At 34.2% G+C, this 20383-nt stretch overlaps 2 protein-coding genes and 1 long non-coding RNA gene across 3 annotated transcripts; 1 reads left to right on the top strand and 2 right to left on the bottom strand.

Annotated features, from left to right (window-relative positions):
* The first annotated feature begins 238 nt into the window (after positions 1 to 238).
* Positions 239 to 3111, top strand: LOC129354961 (uncharacterized). The gene is made up of 6 exons (XM_055024530.1): positions 239 to 316; positions 449 to 778; positions 868 to 1242; positions 1374 to 1484; positions 1588 to 1631; positions 2136 to 3111. The coding sequence occupies exons 1-6, from the start codon at positions 274 to 276 to the stop codon at positions 2268 to 2270; spliced, it is 1038 nt and encodes a 345-aa protein (XP_054880505.1). The 5' UTR covers positions 239 to 273; the 3' UTR covers positions 2271 to 3111.
* Positions 3112 to 9535: 6424 nt separating this feature from the next.
* On the bottom strand, positions 9536 to 11313 carry LOC129354977 (uncharacterized). Its single transcript, XR_008605215.1, has 3 exons — positions 10991 to 11313; positions 10643 to 10736; positions 9536 to 10313 (listed from the first exon to the last, which is right to left on the bottom strand). It is a non-coding gene; the product is annotated as an uncharacterized LOC129354977 (long non-coding RNA).
* A 1561-nt stretch (positions 11314 to 12874) lies between these two features.
* Positions 12875 to 16674, bottom strand: LOC129354963 (uncharacterized). The gene is made up of 6 exons (XM_055024533.1): positions 16590 to 16674; positions 16097 to 16441; positions 15659 to 16000; positions 15005 to 15118; positions 14185 to 14231; positions 12875 to 13335 (listed from the first exon to the last, which is right to left on the bottom strand). The coding sequence occupies exons 1-6, from the start codon at positions 16630 to 16632 to the stop codon at positions 13198 to 13200; spliced, it is 1029 nt and encodes a 342-aa protein (XP_054880508.1). The 5' UTR covers positions 16633 to 16674; the 3' UTR covers positions 12875 to 13197.
* Between the last annotated feature and the right edge of the window lie 3709 nt (positions 16675 to 20383).

Raw genomic sequence — 20383 nt, forward strand, 5'->3', positions numbered from 1 at the left:
AAAACTTTATGTCCAACATAAAAGGAGCAGTTTTTTCAGTTTTCCTGAAATTATTTTAAACTAGTGTATCACCCTTTTGTTAAAGGGATATGGTTGATATGGTTGTTTTGACACATTGTAAAACAGACTACAAAACCTCAAAAAGCTGACATGCAGAAGGCACCAGCATGGGGACAGGAAATGAAGTTATAAAATCGGCTATCATGCGAGTTCATCAGGCAGTTGGACATATCACGTCCACCACGAACCACTAACAAGTTTCACTCCATCAGGATGATGCAAATGTGGATTGTTTTGATTTTTCTTGGTCAAGGAGGTAAGTATTACTCACATTATTCAGCTAAAATCTTGATTTTGTTTTAATAAACAAAAGCAGGAATTTAAGTTTATTTTACAATAAAAACTGTTTTTATCCATTATTAATGGTAATTATTTTTGGATTATGCAGATACACTAATATCAGTGACCACACGCCAACTAGGTGAACCTGTAACCTTTACTTGTTGGCTTTCTGATTCGGACTACAGTAACACTCGAATAAAGTGGTATAAGCAGACTAATGGAGATACTCTAAGATTGATAACAACCCTGATGAAATCAACTGCCCACCCATCATTTGAGCAAGGATTTTCTCCCTCACGGTTTGCTGCAAACTACACCACATTCAAGAGCACGTTGACTATCTTCAAAACTTTTAAAGACGATGAAGCCCTGTACCACTGTGCGGTATCTACCTGGAAAACAGATGAGTGGTTTGGGACTTATTTGTCTTTGAAAGGTAATGCATTTTTTAAGACTTATTCCATGTCTGAATGAGGCAATTACTCAAACAATTTCTGAACTTATTTTTACTCTCACGTTTTCTAGACATAAATACAAGATCATTAAACTACACTGTTGTTCAGTGGCCAGCTGTATCTGCCCCACTTCAGCCTGGGGACTCGGTTACCCTCCAGTGTTCAGTCCTCCCTCATTCCCAGACTGGATCCTGTCCAAGTGAACGCAGGGTGTCCTGGTTTGGCATCAGAAAAGACACTTTCCTTGGAAGCGTCATCTATACAGATCAAAATTTGTCTTACAGTTGTGACAAGAAACCAGACACATCATCCGATTCAAAAAGATGTGTTTATCACTTCTCAAAGAATGTCAGCTCTGATGATAGTGGGACTTACTACTGTGCACTGGCCATGTGTGGGGAGATTATATTTGGAAATGGAACCAAACTTGAAATTGAAGTCAAAGGTAAGAGTATAATAGTTAATATACTAAAATAAATTTCTGTGGATTACACATATTTATTTATGTATTACATAATTGCTTTCAATTACTGTAAAATAAAAGTAGTTTTTATGGGTTATATTTTTATGTGTAAGATGGCGACAGATGGCCAAATGATGGCCTGCTTCTGATGTGTACTCTTGTGGCAGTAAGTAGCTTTGCCATTGTTATTACCATTATCAGGACAAAAGGAGATTTTTGGAAAGGTAAGACAGCATACATTGTCACAACTAATTTCATAATCAAGCTTTGGTATCTGTTTATCATTATTTTTATTTTATCTGTGAGTTTTCCTCTTGTATTTTACAGTTGATAATTGTTCACAAGGAAAAGTCGAAAAGCAGAAACAAAAGGTAATATTTTCAAAAAACATATATTATTTACTGACATACATATATACATCATTTCCATGCTAAACCATATGATTTGGGTTTCTGCTGATTCCCAGCTATTCCCTGATTTGTCTCTTTTCAGTTCAGTTCAAATGTATTTACTCAAGGACAGCAAATTAAATAATGTTACAAGCCAACAACAGAGTAACCATCATTTTGTACATCGGTTATCTAGCCACAGGCTAATTTGCAAACCTAGTCCTTGGTTTGACCTTTTTTTAAAAGAGTGAAATTTAAATACATTTTTATTATTCATAATAACATTATTACTAATCACTACTAATGTGTGTTTCTTTAGTAGTTTCATTGGTTCTATTTCTGTCCATCTGTTTCAAGCCCTTTCACTTCTGGCTGTAATAAAAGGTGTTCAGGAACCGATATGATTGTGAATTCTACGAAGTTGAAAAAAATGGCGTTATTTAAATCTATCTCTGAAATGAAAGAGTTGTCTTTATTTTTTTGCAGAAAGAAGTGGACAAACGGATTTACTCCACCGTTGTCTTTGGCATAATAAAAAATACAAGACAAGAAGAAAAAGATGCAAAAGCAGTAAACAGGGAGAAAATCTTTGGTGCTCTAAAACCATTAGGAGTAGAATAACAAGTGCAGAGATTTATTGGTTCTCCATGCTGAGTTTGTGATGTAGGAAGCTAAGGAAGAGTCAGTGAGCTGAATTCATAAACTCCATTTATTATACCAAAATACAGCTGGTCCATTCTGACATGCTGCCTTTTTTTGTTTCTCTGAGCTTTGCCCCAAAGAGGGTATTGTGTCATCGCTTACTTCAGCTCCCATTAGCATTTCCTAACATGTGGTTTTCTTTAGGTGTAGCTTCGCTTTAGTTTAGCAACTAGCTAAAAGAGAAAAAAAAATAAAAACAAAGAATTACTTATTTTCAGCATGTGGTTCTTTTTAATCAAGAACCACATAGCTGGAGCAGGAGGCCCTATACAGCCCTACTTTCTCTCGTGACCACTAATACCACTAACTTTCAGTGCTGTCTTTTGTATGTTTGTTTTTTCAAAATCTTTTTCTGGCACTGGTGGCTTTTGTTTCAGAAATGTGAAAGGACAGGCCAAAGGAGAAGGATGACTGCATCAATGTCTGCAGCCTCTGGATACGGGAAGCCCACTATAGTCAATGTGCCACTTAATGTATAGCTCTACGTAATGTAATTTTCATTATAACATAAAGTAATACATATCAAAACACTTAAATTCACACTGTACTAGTCTGATCACAATACTGATCTGTTAAATTAGCTTTTGAAATCAAGGCATTCTCAAACTGAATATTTAAAAGAGCCGTTCTCATAAAACTGATAGAGTAGAATATGCCACTTGTGAAAGTAGCAATAAAATGGATAAAATACTGAAAGTTGTTAATCATGCTTTTTTTCCCCTAATTTAGAAAAGTGAAACCATAAAGAAGAAATATTCTGCTTTCTGTTTGTTATTAAAGTGTTTAAATAAAATTTGATGAAAGTTTGCATGTTCCTTTTTTAATACAATGAATGAACTATATACATTAAGGTTATTTACACTGACTGATTGTATTTGCAATTCATTTTTAACAAACAAAAGTCTACTACTTCAAAAGATATTTGTAATTTATGTCCAGCTTTTTCAGACATTTTATCAATAAGTTCAGTGCATGAAGTCATAGGATCTGCAAAGGCCAGCATGATACCTTAGATTCTTTACCAAACTTCTCTATAGATTTGTTTTTATTTTCATCTGACAATATAAAACAATAATATAAATATGTAAATGCCTGAATGATGCTTTTTTTATTTAGTGTGTTATTGGTATTAGGAGCTTTAATTACAGATTTACTTTTTAAACACATCTGAGATGCAACTGATCTATTTTCACAAATATTCCAATAGCACCCAATGGATTTTTACATCATAACAAAGTTACCAGTACAAGTTTTTATGCACAGTATTACCCAAAACACTGCTCCAGCCCAAACAGGTCTGCACCGACACTGTGCTGAGCCGACACTTCTTCCATTCTGTCATCTCTCTGGCTATGAAACTATGGCCCTTAATGGTGTGACACAACAGGAAGTAAAGAGCATTACTGGAGGTGTGAATGTGTGAAACATGTCATGTTGAGCTAGTGGACATCATTCCAGATGTCTTTGTTCATCATCTTATTTGCCTCTATGAAGGTTTATTCTGTTGGGCGTACTATGTACTGCTTAATGTGTAAATTATGTAATCTGAACTTTACCCATACGGGAAATGGGTGAAATACGATTGTTCACACAAACACATCAGAGGTCACTTCATTGTGCAAAACAAAGGATCTTTTTGAAATGTACGTCAAAGTAAGTTTACATATTTTATATTTTACAGAACAAAGTACAAATGGATCCATTTTATTGTGAAGCCTTTATTGTGAACGATTTTTGTACAAAGACATTTTATGTTTAATTATATAAGAAATGTTTGCAAAAAGCATGGTTAAAAACTTACATAGTCAAATTTACAAAACTTTTAAACCAACAAATGCACAATGTTAATTTTCTGCAAGCATGCTGTGTCCAAGCTCTACACACACAGGTCCTGCTCCAAGACGTTTCATGTAATATGGGATTGAGCTCCTCTCACACCTGAGTACACACACTCTGGTGGTGATTCTATTCTCTTCTTCACACCTTTTGTCTTCCTTCTGGAGAAATTAAGAGCTACATAATTGGCTTCATCTCCACGAGCATCCTGCGAATAATAATTTAATATTATTTATTATCAATATGCACATTTGGCTCCAGGTAAGTTTTTAAGTTTTGTTAAGAGTATGAACAAATGAAGTTCATACCTTTAATTTGGGTATTGCCATTTTGTCTACTCCTATGTCTTTTGCGTTAGGTTTGATACATTTCAACTAATCTAACATATAATGAAATTCATTTTACTGATCCCAGTTTGAGCTTGATGACTTGCAATATAATATGGATCTATCATAATATCTAGACCACATTAAAGCAAAAGTGAATAACTTGGATGTTATTTATTGCACTAATAAATGCACATTACATAGTAGAACACTATGGGTAAATTCTAGAAATTACTGATCTTTAACAAGAACACACTCCTGCTTGGTCGATACAAATCAGCCCATGCTGGAAAACACTTTTTCATACCCAAAATCTTTAGATAACAAACAACCAAAACTACAAAGGTATAACATGGTAAATGCATGCAAACCAATTATTTGTACTTTCAATAATTCATTGTTTTTTATAATCCCATCCCACTAGCTCACCATAAAGTTGACAATTAAAATTAATTAGTAATATACACTTTCATTGTTGGGGTCATTTAAAAATGACCCAACAATTGTGAAGAAAATATTTAATATTTTATTGCAGCTGTAAATTTGACGATCCAGCTGCACCAGACAGGGATGTCAGAATTCTGCTGAATCGGGAAAAATGACATTAAGCGTATATATTTTTCTGATTTGGTGCAATGTGGTAATAAGAGATTTACTGTGTTTCCTGCCTGGTTCCTCGATGACTCGCATTGTCCAGATGGGCCGGTATCTGCCCCTGTCAAGAAAAAGTAAAGCTGTCAGAAAGAGCTGAAATTAAAACTTGCAAAATCAACTTTTTATTACTAAACTGCTCTTTTAGGATTTATTACAAAAGCAGAATTCTGTTTTTTTTTATTATAAAAGAAGAGTACTGCTTTTAATACAAAAAAATATCTACTCTACTTTTGCAATAAACTGAATGAATGGTGTTTCTTCTATATGTATATTATATGTATATTATATGTATATTTTCATGATTTTAACTGCAACAATAGTTTTTCACATATTTACACACAATAACCATGCCACAACAAGCAAAACAGGAATACGTGCTGAAATCTACATGTGGCTACCATTCTTTTTTTACCATCTACCCTTGTCTGACTGGACAAACAGAGAGATAGATATATAGATATAGTTAAAACTATTATTGTCCTTTCTTATATGTAAATACAAGATTCAGCGGAAGATATTTTGGACTGCTCTGGCAGTTGCTGGCTTAGATCGTTGAACGTCAAAACTAGATCTCAACGCACTATTAGTGATTCACGAAAACCAAATTTTGGCAGGAGTTGCAGAGAAACCTTTACATGAAACCCAATATATGCATGTGCACCAAAGGAAGAATGAATTTTCTAAATTAAAATGTAAAACTGTTTTTTAGATGCAATAAATATGGTCTAAAATTCATCTTTTGCCAGGAAAGAGGAAGGATCATAATTTATAAAACCCAGGAGAATTTATTTTAACAGGTATCTTTAGCCAAATGCAGTGGATGAACATGGCTGTCAAACAATGATGCTTTTAAATGATTGCAGTACTTAACCCCAATCTGTGTTATTCCATCAAATAAATAGTTCATTTTCAGTAGCAAATTCAGTTATTAAGTCTATGAAACTTGTAAATTCAAATGTTTCCCTTCTCTAAAAGTTTATTCTGCACACTTCACACTAAGTAGCTGCTGATTTCCTACTTTTTTGCCATAGACAGAATTAGAAACTCATGCTAAACCAGATTTCTGAAAGGAAAAAGACATTGTTCAGAATCTTTGCAGAGCATCAAAAAATTTTACAGAATCTATTAAAATAGGAGATAATAAATTCATGCATGATTTATCACAGAGTGCTGAGTAAAAACTTGAAATAAATGTAAAAGCATACATTTGTATATGTTTGAATTTAAACAAAAAATAATTTATGATCTCATGTACCTTTAACTTTGTAACAGTTTTACAATTTATGTCAAACCTACCTTCACGATGTCCAACAAAAAGCTTTATGTAGACAATAAGAGCAACAATTAGTGTCACACAGCACGCCAACAGCACACTAAGTACATGAACAACTGTGGTGAGATATGAACCTGAAGGAACAAAAAAATCAAATAAGAGACTCTTAGCCATGTATGTATTAGTAATAATTACAGCGAGTTACTTCAAACACTGAGATCTAAAAGTTCATGTCTATTGTTCATGTTTAGCAAATAAAGCTGGATATAAGAACATCGTATCATTTAAGTGTGAATTTATGAATTGAGAGAAAAAATAAAATTGTGTATTTATCCCAGGTATTTGTTTTTTTGATTTAAACCAAACAAAGCTATTCTAATTTGACCCAGCAGAAACATGCTTGAGGAAAAAAAAATCGACAAAAAAACATTTTTCAGTTCCCGATAATCTAAATAATCAACTTGTGTTTTTTTATTCAGATGAACTATTTATAATTGTAAACTCCAAAATGTTATATACTCTGTACTTATTTCAAATAAATGTATCAATTTCTGAACACAACTTTTAGCTGTTTATTGACTATCAATAATTTGAACATAATACATGTGTTATGTAGTCTCACTATGAAAACAGTATATTTTGAAAATAAAGACAATTTATTTGACTTACTTGTTTCTACTTTAGTTCCTTCTCCAAACAGGATCTCCCCACATGTGACGACAGCACAGTAGTATATTCCAGTGTCTGAGGAGCTCTGTATAGCTTTTGACAGTCGGTAGACACAGCTCCTTTGCTGAGCATCACAGCTGCTATTGTTAGTGTAAATAAAGCTTGAATGGGAGGCTCCGAATCCGACTCTGAACCAGTACACATTGTTTTTAGTTGGACATTGACCAGAGTTTACAGACGTATTGGAGAGAAGAGAACAGTGGAGATTAACTGTGTCCCCCTCCTGGACTGATGTTGTCTCTGGAGTTTGTCTGACGAGAGTCAGTGTTCGACTTCCACTATCTAGGATGCAGGAAAAATAAACAGATTGATAATAAAGACTATTATATGAAAATCTTGTCTGTTCTAAATGATCTTTGAATAAACAACAGAGCTTACCGTTTACAACCAAGTATATCCCTGCAGCAAAACTGTGAAAATAAGCAGTCCCACTATGACAGAAATATGTTGCTCTTTACTGATATTCTTGATAGTAAGAAAGTTCTGAGAATCTCTGCTGTTAAATTAAAGCGACTGTTGTTAAATTGTTCACTCAGTTTAGGTTCGTTCACTTCCTGAACCAACTGTCTGGAGCATATGTCCAAGCGGCTGCTTGTACCAGTAGATGAATTTGCGCTCCTTCTTTGAAACTGGACATTCCAGAGTAACATTCCCGCCAACTTCAGCCAGTTTCAAAGCAATCTGATGAGGAATTTCATTACTTTGACTCAGACCTGAAAAAAGAATGAAGATGATTAAAATTGTCAAACAAAGCCTATTGCATAACTTTACAAAGCTTAGCTGTACTGAAAAGAAACTCTGAATTTGTAATCTAATAAATGTGAACACACTGAATAAAGTTGGTACTTACGAGCCACAGTGAAAAAAAACAGAGCAGAAAGTGTTTTGGCCATTATGATAAATAAAAATACAAAACATACAAAACAAACATCTGTCTAACTCAACTGATTCCTTCCTCGCTAAATGAAGGTTTAGCCTTATGATCTTCAATGTGTTCAAAGAGCAAATAGTTCTGATTGGCTAAAAAGGTAGAAGTCCACTCCCTTCAAAAATAAGCCAATCTATGATCGAATTAAGTAAACAGAGGTGAAACAAAAATTTCAGAAAATAGGAATGTCTTCATTTTGATATAAAACAAAAAGACAAATAAAGGCACTACCCAAATTTTCATAGATATAGAAGTTTACACTTAAAATACACCTCTGAACTTGCAATACAGCAAATATTTTGTTGCAGTTGTTGCTTTCACAGCAACATGTGTTGATCACATGAACAAAACTGGTGTGAAGTTTATGTTCTGAAACATAAACTTCACCCCTGTGAGATGATTTACCTTGCGATCTGACCATGATGAGATTCAGCTTCTCTTAAGTAGAGCTCATGGTTTTCCAATTGGTGCTTTTATAAGTCTTAATTAACAGAGTAAAGTCACTAATTTCTTTTTCTGAAAATAAACTAGTTGAAAGAAAGTTAATGGGGACTGAAAAGTTGCTAATTATAGTAACAAAGTAGATTATCTGGCAACATTGTTTTTCCCCATCCTGACCACATCTTCACTGCTCATCCACACACTTGTCCTAAAGTGTCTATTCACTTTGATGAAATTGTTAAAGTCATGGGCGGGGTTATATTATTACAATGGATTTAGTTTCATTTTAATCATATGAAAGATATTGTTTTCTGTTCAAATAAACTTACCATATTTACAGAAGCTAGAGCTTTAAAACAAACATCTGCATCCTTTCTAAGTTCCACTCTGTGGAGAGGAGCTGATGTTGGTCAAATGTAAACAAATTATTCAGTCAGTTTTACTTCTTCAATCCATACAGTGGAGCAGCTCTATTGTATTATGATGAGGTAGGAGTATTCATTGAACATCGTGGTATTTTTTTATCTGTTTTTTGTGTGTGTAATTTTCGAGGTGTTTCATATTAACCTGAATCTCCCAAAAGGAAAATAAAAACTATATTTATCACAGAATCTCTTCTTTAATGTTGGATGTCAAAAGCCGATAATAATAATAATAATAATAATAATAATAATAATAATAATAATAATAATAATAATAATAATAATAATAATAATAATATAATAATAATAATAATAATAATAATAATAATCTAACTTATATAGCCATTTTACAACAATCAAAGACGTTTTACAAGGAAAGAAAAAACAGACGGTTCAGAAATTGCTAGGCCAAAAGGGGGCACTCAGTCTATGTTTAACACATTGGGTTCAAAGTTCAAAATGATCCAGTAGTCATAAAATACAGCAGAAGGAAAACAAGATAGTTGTTCCAGGTTACATTTTTATTTACACACCATAGCACTAAAGTCTATTATCTTACTTCTAACGTACACAATGTATAAAACCTTACGTCCTAATAATATGTGAGTAAATTTTTGGAACTGACATTTTCCTTGCTTTTATGGAGTAACAAATATTTACTTTGACCTGGTTACTGAGATATTTGTCAATTTCATGTCAGTTAGGAATCACAACCTGTTTTGGTGTGAAAGTCTTTACATATTCTGTAGTTTAAAAATGCTTGATTATGTGTATACTATGTTTGAACCACTGTTCATATTGTGAATTAAGAAACAAGCTGGAACTGCTTCTACTGGAAATGTAGCTAATATGTACCCCATTTTAATAAGTATTACATGTATTTCACCATTGCAACATGAAAGTAGCATGAACAAATATTTAATCACAGTGTAGAAACAGCATGTAAAATATTATATAATTATATATAAAAAAATCACATAAATACCTTTTCAACAGCATGTTATGCATGCAGTTGAAATAATGCAATAATTCAGGAAAAAAAATAAACACAGATCATTCTAAGAAAAAAAAAACATTAGTAGGTAAGATTATAGAAAGAACAATTATACAGTGGCGAGTCAGTCTCACGTCTAAAAAAACATCTTGTAACATTAGAGCAAAAAGTTTCTATTGTCTTCTTTACAAATCTAAACACAAAGAAAACTTACAAGAAATGTTTTGAATATTTTATACACTTAGAATAGATATTGTCTTCTCAAAAATTAAAGTCTGTACTTGTTGATAGATGATAATCCGCCATGTCTTTTTTCTTGCAGCGTAGAAAAACTCAGTCAGCAGATTCCTATTTGGAGCCTTAAAACAATTGTTTCAAGAAATATCAGAATTGGAGAACAAATGATATGGGACATATTTCAAATGGCTGAATGTGAGTTTTCAAAATATAGCAACAAAAAATTGCAAGTTTTGTATAAGCAAATTAATACACTTGACAATGAAAATCCTTGTTTCACAACCCGCCGTGTTAGTTGACCAAATTAGAAAAAGATATAAAAGTAGAAATATTCTAAATCAGTGCAAACTCAAGTATTTCTTTTTAATTCTCAAATAATTCAGCAGATGTTTTACCAGCTAAAGGTTTTGTAATAAACTATAACAATTTAGAAACAAAAGTATAATCTTACCTCTAATCTCTGGAGAATATTAGAACTGAAATCACAATCACACAAAGCCCCAACAGCACACCCAAGACAATTAGAACAGGTTCCGAAGGTTTACCTTGCAAAAGAGATAAATAAATATGTGAATAAATAAATACATAGATATCATATTTGTTAAGTTTCAATTAATTTATAAAATATGTTTCTAATAAGCAAATTTACTTGCATAAGGAATTGTTAATAAATACATATTTTGTAAATTAAACAAATTTTATGACTTAGATTACACTAACTATTATTCTATATCTAGAACACAATGAAACTAAGAAAACAGGTTAGTGTTTCAAAGTGCATCTAATTTATTATACGTACTCATCTCTACTTTAGTTCCTTTTCCAAACAAGACGTTTCCACATGTGATCACAGCACAGTAGTAAATCCCAGTATCTGAGGAGTTATGTATACTTTTGGACAGCTGGAAGACACAGCTACTCTTACAAGCATCATAGCTGTTGTTCTGAGTATAAATAAAACTCAGACGGGATTCTCCAAATCCAGCTCTGAACCAGTACACATTGTAATCAGATGGATTATGATTGGTGTTTTCTCTACTGCTGGAGAGAAGAGAACAGCGGAGATTAACTGTGTCCCCCTCCTGGACTGATGTTGTTTCTGGAGTTTGTCTGACATGAGTCACTGTTTGACTTTTACAATCTAGAGTGAAATAAAATAAACAGATTGTTAGACTATTATAAGAAAATCTTGCCTGACACAAAATCATCTGTTTGACGTAAAATAACAGAGCTTACCATTTACAGCCAAGTACATCCCTGTAGAAAAAGTCTGAAAATAAGCAGTCCCACTTTGACAGAAGTAAGTTGCTTCATCCTCTTTATTGATATCCTTGATAGTAAGAGAGTATTGAGAATCTCCTGGTGTAAATTTAAAGCGATCATTTTTAAATTGTTCAGTCAGTTTTGGTTCGTCTAAAACTGATGTAGCTACTGTCTGGAGCATAGGTCCAAGCGGCTGCTTGTACCAGTAGAAGAAATCGCTTTTCTTGTTTGAACCTGGACAATACAGAGTAACATCCCCACCAACATCAACCACTTTCAAATTGATCTGATGTGGAACCTCATTAGTTTGAGTCAGAGCTAAAAAAACAAACAAAAAGAAGAGAGAGAACAAGATAATTAAAATTGTTAAATGAATCCAATCACATAACTTTTCAACTGAACAAATGCATTCGTCTATATATTGTCGACCAACTTTGAATATATTGAATAAAAGAGGTACTTACAAGCTATGGTGAGAACAACCAGTGCAGACAGTGTTTTGGTCATTGTGGCACCAAACAATAAACACAAGACTCACACTGACGATTCCTTCCTCTCTAAATGAAGTTTTTGTCTCAGGTCTTCAATGTGTTCAAAAGGCAAATTGTTCTGATTGGCTGAAAGGTTGGAAGTGCACACCCTCGGAAAATAAAGCAGTGTGTGACTGAAGTTTGTGAACTTGAGGTGAAACAAGTTTTAGAAAACAAAAACATCCAAAACAATTTTGCCAATTTTGTTAAAAAACAAACAAACTAAAAGATAAGGCACTGCCCAAAATTCTCTGAGAAATAATTTGAAATAGATTTTCATTAGAGTCAATAGATTTCAAATCTGATATTTAGATGAAAATATACACATTACAATTATGTACCTCAAACATTTTCACAACGTAGCACAAATGATATATTTTTTTCTATATGAACATTACTTCTGGATCTCTAATTAAACTTCATGTTCATATAGCAATAGCTCTTTTGTCATTAATATGAAAAGTTGAGTTTAAAAAGAGAATGAAACTCATATATAACAAGGTAAAAAAAATAAACATTTTTACAACTATTTCCTGACTTTTTAAGGCTATTTACTCTCAGTATGTCTGATCTGTGGGTTGGCAACAGAGTTGGGCAAGAAGAGCAAAGGAAATGGACCATTGGGTTCATCTCAAAATATACGAGTGAACATGCAGAAATCCTGAGCGTCAATCACTGGATTGTATTATGTAGTATAACTAGAGAATAACTCTGAAGTCATTCTCAAATATCATAAAGAGATCTAATTTCACATGGATGACCTTCCTGGGATGGATGGATGGATGGATGGATGGATGGATGGATGGATGGATGGATGGATGGATGGATGGATGGATGGATGGATGGATGGATGGATGGATGATGGATGGATGGATGGATGGATGGATGGATGGATGGATGGATGGATGGATGGATGGATGGATGGATGGATGGATAATGTAATAAGGTTGTTACAGGTTGCCTGGAAAAAAAACTTTATTGTTGATAGAAACATGCAATGTTTTCACAGTGCACTACTGAACAATGTCAAACACAGGTGTTCTTTTAATACCATCATCCAACTATATGAGAAAAACATTTGCAAAAAGCATGGTCTAAAAAAATTTAGTCGTAAAATATGCAGAGCTGCAAAACCAACAAATGCACAATGTTTATACGTTGTCAGTCATGCAAGCACGTTATGTCCAAACTCTACACACAGAGGTCCTGCTCTTCATGCAACGTGGGATTGAGCTCCTCTCACACCTGAGTACACACACTCTGGTGGTGACTCTATCCTCTTCTTCACACCTTTTGTCTTCCGTGAGGAGAAATTAAGAGCTACATAATTGGCTTCATCTCCGCGAGCATCCTGCAAATAATAATTTTTTTACATTACTTATTATAATAATGCACATTATTAATGTCATGTTCTGAGTTTCACCAATTCATACCCCCAATTTGAGTATTGCAATTTTGTCCCATCCTACTTTCACTTTGTTACGTCACAAAACCATTTCAAAGGTATAGTCACACAATAAAGTGATGGGGAGCTTGGGGGTTGTTGATGTGGAGAGGTATTTTGTTTAATTATGGCAATAGAGTATCAATCGGACATGTACTGCAATTTAATTTTGCCATAATTGAAATATGCAATGCATTCTGATTTATTTTGGTTCTGATCCTTGTTTGGCCCAGATGATCCATTTATATGAGAAAAAGTCTGTAATGTCTAAATCACATTAAAGTGACAGTGAAAACCCAGATGTTATATTGAACTAATAATGCACATTTTGTAGCAGCCGACCACGGTTACATTGCATAAATCACTGATCCCAGATCAATATATATCCCAAGGTAGAAAACATTGTTTTGTACCAAGAAACATCAAATAAGAAACAACCAAAACTACCAAAACAACAAAAGGTACAAAATGGCAAAGGTGTGCAATAACCAGAGGCCTGAAGTAAACCAAACTTTTTTTATAACACCATCACACTTTCTCACGATGAAGTTTACAATTAAAATGAATCAGTAATAGCTACACTGTGATAGGTTAATTTTACAACTTAATACCATTTGGAAGAAAATGTAAAATATTTTAAAATAACTGTAAATGTCACACAACACCTGTCACAGACAGGAAAGCCTGAACTGTCCTGAAAAATTACAATAATTGTATTTTTCTTTAAAATCGGTTCAATATGGCAATCAGACTTACTGTGTCACTTGGTTGGTTTCCCAATGGCTTCTGTCGTCCCAACGGGCCTGTGACAGAAATAAAGCTGTCAGAATGAGCTCAGATTAAAACTAAGATTCCCGAAAGTGTACAAAATCAGTTTTTCATCAGAATTTATCACAAAAGTATTGTTCTGTAAATATACAAGTGAATGTTTTTTTTGTCTTTGGCTTTGTACAATTTTATCTATAGTAAATCACTCTTTCAGTTTTCCAAATTATATTAATCTGATTATAAAAAAGGCATACACTTATGAAGGCACACACTCACACACACACCCGCATATATATGAAAGAGGAAGGTTCATAATTAAAACCTATATATATATCTGGGCCTATATGCTCACATTCTGTGAAACATTACTGCCCTCAATAGTAGACTTCAGTACTAGATCATAAGAAAAATAGATTGAAAAGATTTCTAAATATAATTATTTCCCTTCTCTAAAGCTTCACTATATTCTAAACCCACTTAACACTAATGCAGATATGGATCATAATCAATGATCATGAACCTGATCATCATCATGTCAGGCTGAATCACATCCACTTCTGCTACCTTTCTGAAAAGAAAAATATTTCCAGCTTTAACTGTCACATAGAAAATGTATTTTTTATCAACATGATTGCACAAGTTCATAAAATAGGAGAGAAGAAATTAATACATACGACATAAAATAGTTCTAATAGTATAGATATTTGATTATGCTTGAATTTAAACAAACCTTAAATACCCTGATTGAAATTATTAAAAACTCATGTGCCTTTGATTTTGGAAGAGTTGCGTAAATGATAAAACCTACCTTCCGAATGTCCAAAAACCTTTTGTTTTATGTAGACAATAAGAGAAATAATTAGCGTCATACAGCACGCCAACAGCACAATAAGTACAAGAACAACTGGATTGAATTGTGAACCTGAAGAAGCAAAAAAGACAAAGATAATTAGAGTGAGTTATTTCAAACACTCTGGAATCAAATGGTTCATAATTAATGTTCAGTTAACAGTCGAGTAAATTAAGTTGGACATAAATACAGCATGTAAGCGAGGTGTGAATTAGTACATTAGTACATAAGAGTCAAAAAGAGAAATTGTTTGTTCTGAGCATTTTGCTTTTACTTTCACCCAAGAAAATAAATTCTAATATGATCAATAAGTCCTATTACAATAGGCAGAGATGCAAGAAAAAGCATGTTTCAGGAAACAAATTTTGTCTGAGGTTTAAAAAGCAGTTGTTTGCATCAAATTATCTAAATAATCAACTTTTCCTTTTCAGATGAACTATCTGTATGGCTAAAATGTTACCTACTGTATAATCTTTCAGAGAAATTAGTAATACTAAATCATACTCAATTTTGACCTGCATATTAATTGAAACCATCAATAATTTGAGCATTTAGCAGTTAATATACTTTTTTAGACATTTCCACAAAATTCATATGATTGAATATACGTACTCATCTCTACTTTAGTTCCTTTTCCAAACAAGACGTTTCCACATGTGATCACAGCACAGTAGTAAATCCCAGTATCTGAGGAGTTATGTATACTTTTGGACAGATTGAAGACACGGCTACTATTACAAGCATCATAGCTGTTGTTCTGAGTATAAATAAAACTCAGACGGGATTCTCCAAATCCAGCTCTGAACCAGTACACATTGTAATCAGATGGATTATGATTGGTGTTTTCTCTACTGCTGGAGAGAAGAGAACACTGGAGATTAACTGTGTCCCCCTTCTGGACTGATGTTGTTTCTGGAGTTTGTCTGACATGAGTCACTGTTTGACTTTTACAATCTAGAGTGAAATAAAAATAAACAGATTGTTAGACTATTATCAGAAAATCTTGCCTGACACAAAATCATCTGTTTGACGTAAAATAACAGAGCTTACCATTTACGACCACGTATATCCCTGTAGAAAAAGTCTGAAAATAAGCAGCCCCACTTTGACAGAAGTAAGTTGCTTCATCCTCTTTATTGATATCCTTGATAGTAAGAGAGTATTGAGAATCTCCTGGTGTAAATTTAAAGCGATCATTTTTAAATTGTTCAGTGAGTTTTGGTTCGTCTAAAACTGATGTAGCTACTGTCTGGAGCATATGTCCAAGCGGCTGCTTGTACCAGTAGAAGAAGTCGCCTTTCTTGTTTGAACCTGGACAATACAGAGTAACATCCCCACCAACATCAACCACTTTCAAATTGATCTGATGTGGAACCTCATTAGTTTGAGTCAGAGCTAAAAAAAACAAAAAGAAGAAGAGAGAGAGGACAAAATAATTCAAATTGTTAAATGAATCCAATCACATAACTTTACAACTGAACAAATGCATTCGTCTATATATTGTCTCTCAACTTTGAATATATTGAATAAAAGAGGTACTTACAAGCTATGGTGAGAACAACCAGAGCAGACAGTGTTTTGGTCATTGTGGCACCAAACAATAAACACAAGACTCACACTGACGATTCCTTCCTCTCTAAATGAAGTTTTGGTCTCAGGTCTTCAATGTGTTCAAAAGGCAAATTGTTCTGATTGGCTGAAAGGTTGGAAGTGCACACCCTCGGAAAATAAACCAATGTGTGACTGAAGTTTGTGAACTTGAGGTGAAACAATTTTTAGAAAACATAAACGTCCAAAACAATTTTGTCAATATTGTTAAAAAAACAAACAAACTAAAAGACAAATGAATGTAAGGCACTGCCCAAAATTCTCTGAGAAATAATTCGAAATAGATTTTCATTAGAGTCATTAGATTTCAAGTCTGATATTTAGATGAAAATATACACATTACAAATATGTTCTTAATTTGTAATGGGTATATTTATATTTTCAAGGCTATTCACTCTCAGTACGTCTGATCTGTCATTCCATTAAAGTAGTTTGCTTCATAAAATCTGGAAATTCTTCACAGCTGGTTAAATAAACAAAACTGGTTGCTATTTTACAAAAATCACATCCTCTCTAAATGAAGAAAACTGATATACAAGATGATTAACCTTGCCGACAAACCAGGATGAGAATTAGCTCCTCTAATTAGCTTGAAGGTTAACGATTCTCAAATGCTGCTTGAATGTGCAGTAATTGATTATAACATGTTTTCAAATATGAGAGAAGATGGTTGTATTGGTCTGTACTGTGTTAAAACTGGTACAGATTATATTAGACAAACCAGAACTCTCATCAAGGCACAATATTACATATGAGGTACCTAAAGGGCTGCTATTGTAGCATTTATTTGATCCTACAACTTCAGAACATAGGGGACTGGGTATAGAAACGTAAAAAGTAGGATGATAATAGTAATACCCGCTGGGCTGAAGGAAACTATGCCTTGCCAGTAATCAGATACCCTGCTGGAATAATTAGCTGGCCAAAGGAGGAGATAAAATCCACAGATATTAAGACTCGAAAACTACTAACAATACATGGAGGGTTCCATCCCAAATCCAGCACCCTGAGACTGTACACGAGCCGCAAGGAAGGAGGCAGAGGACTAGTGAGTGTGAGAACCACTATCCAGGACGAAACAACTAAGATCCATAAATATATCAGGGACAAAGCCTCAACAGACAATGTGCTCAGTGAATGTCTCAGACAACAGGGAACGGAGGTTGAGGTGCCAGAGATACCATCATGGGAGGACAAGCCCCTACATGGGATGTACCACCAGCAAATAACCAAAGTGGTGTACAGAAACATCTGTGCAGAATATGGACTGGAAACCCCGAGATCAAAGTGGGAAACACCCCCAAAGGTGGTGGAGAACGCCAGAGCTAAGATCCTGTGGGACTTCCAGATCCAGACAGACAAAATGGTAATGGCGAACCAACCAGACATTGTCGTAGTGGATAAACAACAGAGGAAAGCCGTTGTGGTAGATGTAGCAATACCAAGTGATTGCAACATCAGGAAAAAGGAGCACGAGAAACTGGAGAAATACCAGGGCCTCAGGGAAGAACTGGAGAGGGCCTGGAAGGTGAAGACCACAGTGGTGCCTGTGGTCATCGGGGCCCTTGGGGCAGTAACCCCCAAACTGGAGCAGTGGCTACAACAGATCCCAGGAACAACATCAGACATCTCAGTCCAGAAATGTGCAGTCCTTGGCACAGCCAAGATACTGCGCAGAACCCTCAAGCTCCCAGGCCTCTGGTAGAGGACCCGAGCTCAGAGGATAAGAACCACCCGCGGTGGGTGAGAAGGGAATTTTTTTATATATATATATATATAGAGAGAGAGAGAGAGAGAGGGAGATGTTTGCCTCAGTGATGTACATTTTCATGTACTACAGCATAGCACTTAGTTGTGCTTAATACACACTACACACATCATGCTCGTAGTGAGCAACATAAGCAATATAAATACTTCATATGTGTGGCAGAATTACTAAAACTACCGTATTTTTCTGACTATTAGCCGCTACTTTTTTCCCACGGTTTGAACCATGTGGCTTGTAGCCTGGTGCAGATTTTTCTTCAACCTCCAGGGGGCTCTTTAGCAGGAATGCACATGCAAGCAGCAGGCATGACGGAGAAATGTTTTCAAACTCATCTCCTCTCATCATGGAAACAACACGAAGAAGTTCATATAATGCTGCTTTTAAGTTGAAGTCTATCGATCTCGCAGTACAAATCGATAGCCGCTGTACATAACCTATGCGTGAACGAATCCATGGTTCGGTTTAGGAAACGCAGGGCTGCATCCTTAATAGCAGATTTATTAACACTTTGTCCTTGTGGAAAACCAAGAGGGGTGAAGATACCAGCAGCTTGTAGCCCGGTGCAGCTTGTATACTTTCGTTTCCATTTTTTTTTCTTCAACTTTGTGGGTGCGGCTTATAGTTAGCAGTTCATTTTGTACATTTTTCTTACTTTCATTGGGTTACTAGAAGTGTTGAGAAGTTTGTCTGTTTTCAGAGAGCTGCCCCTTGTGTTATGGCTGAAAAACAGTTCTTAATTTAATATTATCTGTAGCCTCATATTTTAGCTTAACTTGAATATGAATATTTAGTGTGCTGAATCTTTTTGGACTCTTCTTTTTTTTTTGTAATTGCCTGATTGCATGTATTTTTTCTGTTACAAAAGCGGGCATTCTTACTTTTACGAAATATGCCGCTTCCTTACGAAAGACAGTCTTATTAATGGTCTGGTTTGCACTTTCCTCCTCACTGCTGTCTGCAGATGAATTTTCCAATTCATCATATTTCCAATCAAAACAAAGTTCTGTCGTGAGCAGGGCAGATAACTGTGAAAGGGAAAAAAAAAAGTAGAGAACCAGTTCTTCTGATTTGCTTGACCATGTTCCATCAACAACACATTTTTGGCCTGAACTGGTTTCAGAAATATTTTTTAATTTCATGTCAATTGGGAAGCGGAACCTGTTCTTACATGACAAACATTCCATACTTTATAGTTTTTTTTAAATAGCTTTTATAGTTGCTTAATTATATGTACTACTTATCATGTTTGAACCACTGTTCATGTTGTGAATTAAGAAAGTGACAAGCTGGAATGCTACTTCTAGAAATGTAATTTGTACTCATTTTAATTAGTCTCTGTTTATGTCCTGCCTTAATGACTAAATAAAAAAAAAAAATTCCATCATTGAAACATAAAATACAATTCACCAAATGTTTAACTACACTATATAAACAGCATGTTTAAGTTTTATTAAATATTAAACAGTCATTTCAACCACATTGCCCAGCAAAAAATAGGATTGTTCAAATTTTTAAACAATAATAAAACTGAGAATTTTATACAAAATTATACTTTGTTGAATAAGATTATAAACATAAAGAGAAATAAGAAAGTGGAACTTCAGCCTGTCTAATTAAGACACAAAGCCAAAAAGAAATATCTTGCAACATTTAAGCAGACAGTTCATTGTCTTTTTTACAAAGCAACGTCAGCATGGAACACAAACAAAGCTTACAATGAAAATATTTTGGCCATTTTATAAATGCACAATAACTGATATTTTCTTCCCCATTATTCCCGTTCATGGTTGTTGACAGATGATGTTTCTCTTCTTTCTTCTTTCTGTGTGGAGAAACTCAGAAAATTCATATTTGCGTCCTCAAAACTATTGCTTAAAGAAATATCAGAACTGGTCACAGAATATATGTTTTATTTAGTAAAATGAGTTGCAAGATGTGAAAGTAGAAATATTCTATGTTTA

The sequence above is a fragment of the Poeciliopsis prolifica genome, unplaced genomic scaffold (genome assembly GCF_027474105.1).
Source record: "Poeciliopsis prolifica strain line A6 unplaced genomic scaffold, Auburn_PproV2 SCAFFOLD122, whole genome shotgun sequence".
In the NCBI taxonomy this organism is placed as follows: Eukaryota; Metazoa; Chordata; class Actinopteri; order Cyprinodontiformes; family Poeciliidae; genus Poeciliopsis; species Poeciliopsis prolifica.

What these genes read in the sequence shown, in the direction of transcription:
- LOC129354961 (XM_055024530.1), top strand. Translation starts at nt 274, where the DNA reads ATGATGCAAATGTGGATTGTTTTGATTTTTCTTGGTCAAGGAG. An exon ending in GATTTTTCTTGGTCAAGGAG is followed by an intron (nt 317 to 448) that starts GTAAGTATTACT and finishes TGGATTATGCAG; the next exon opens with ATACACTAATATCAGTGACC. An exon ending in ACTTGAAATTGAAGTCAAAG is followed by an intron (nt 1,243 to 1,373) that starts GTAAGAGTATAA and finishes TTTATGTGTAAG; the next exon opens with ATGGCGACAGATGGCCAAAT.
- LOC129354963 (XM_055024533.1), bottom strand. Translation starts at nt 16,632, where the DNA reads ATGACCAAAACACTGTCTGCTCTGGTTGTTCTCACCATAGCTT. An exon ending in GGTTGTTCTCACCATAGCTT is followed by an intron (nt 16,442 to 16,589) that starts GTAAGTACCTCT and finishes TGTTTTTTTTAG; the next exon opens with CTCTGACTCAAACTAATGAG. An exon ending in GAAACCAACCAAGTGACACA is followed by an intron (nt 13,336 to 14,184) that starts GTAAGTCTGATT and finishes TATTATTTGCAG; the next exon opens with GATGCTCGCGGAGATGAAGC.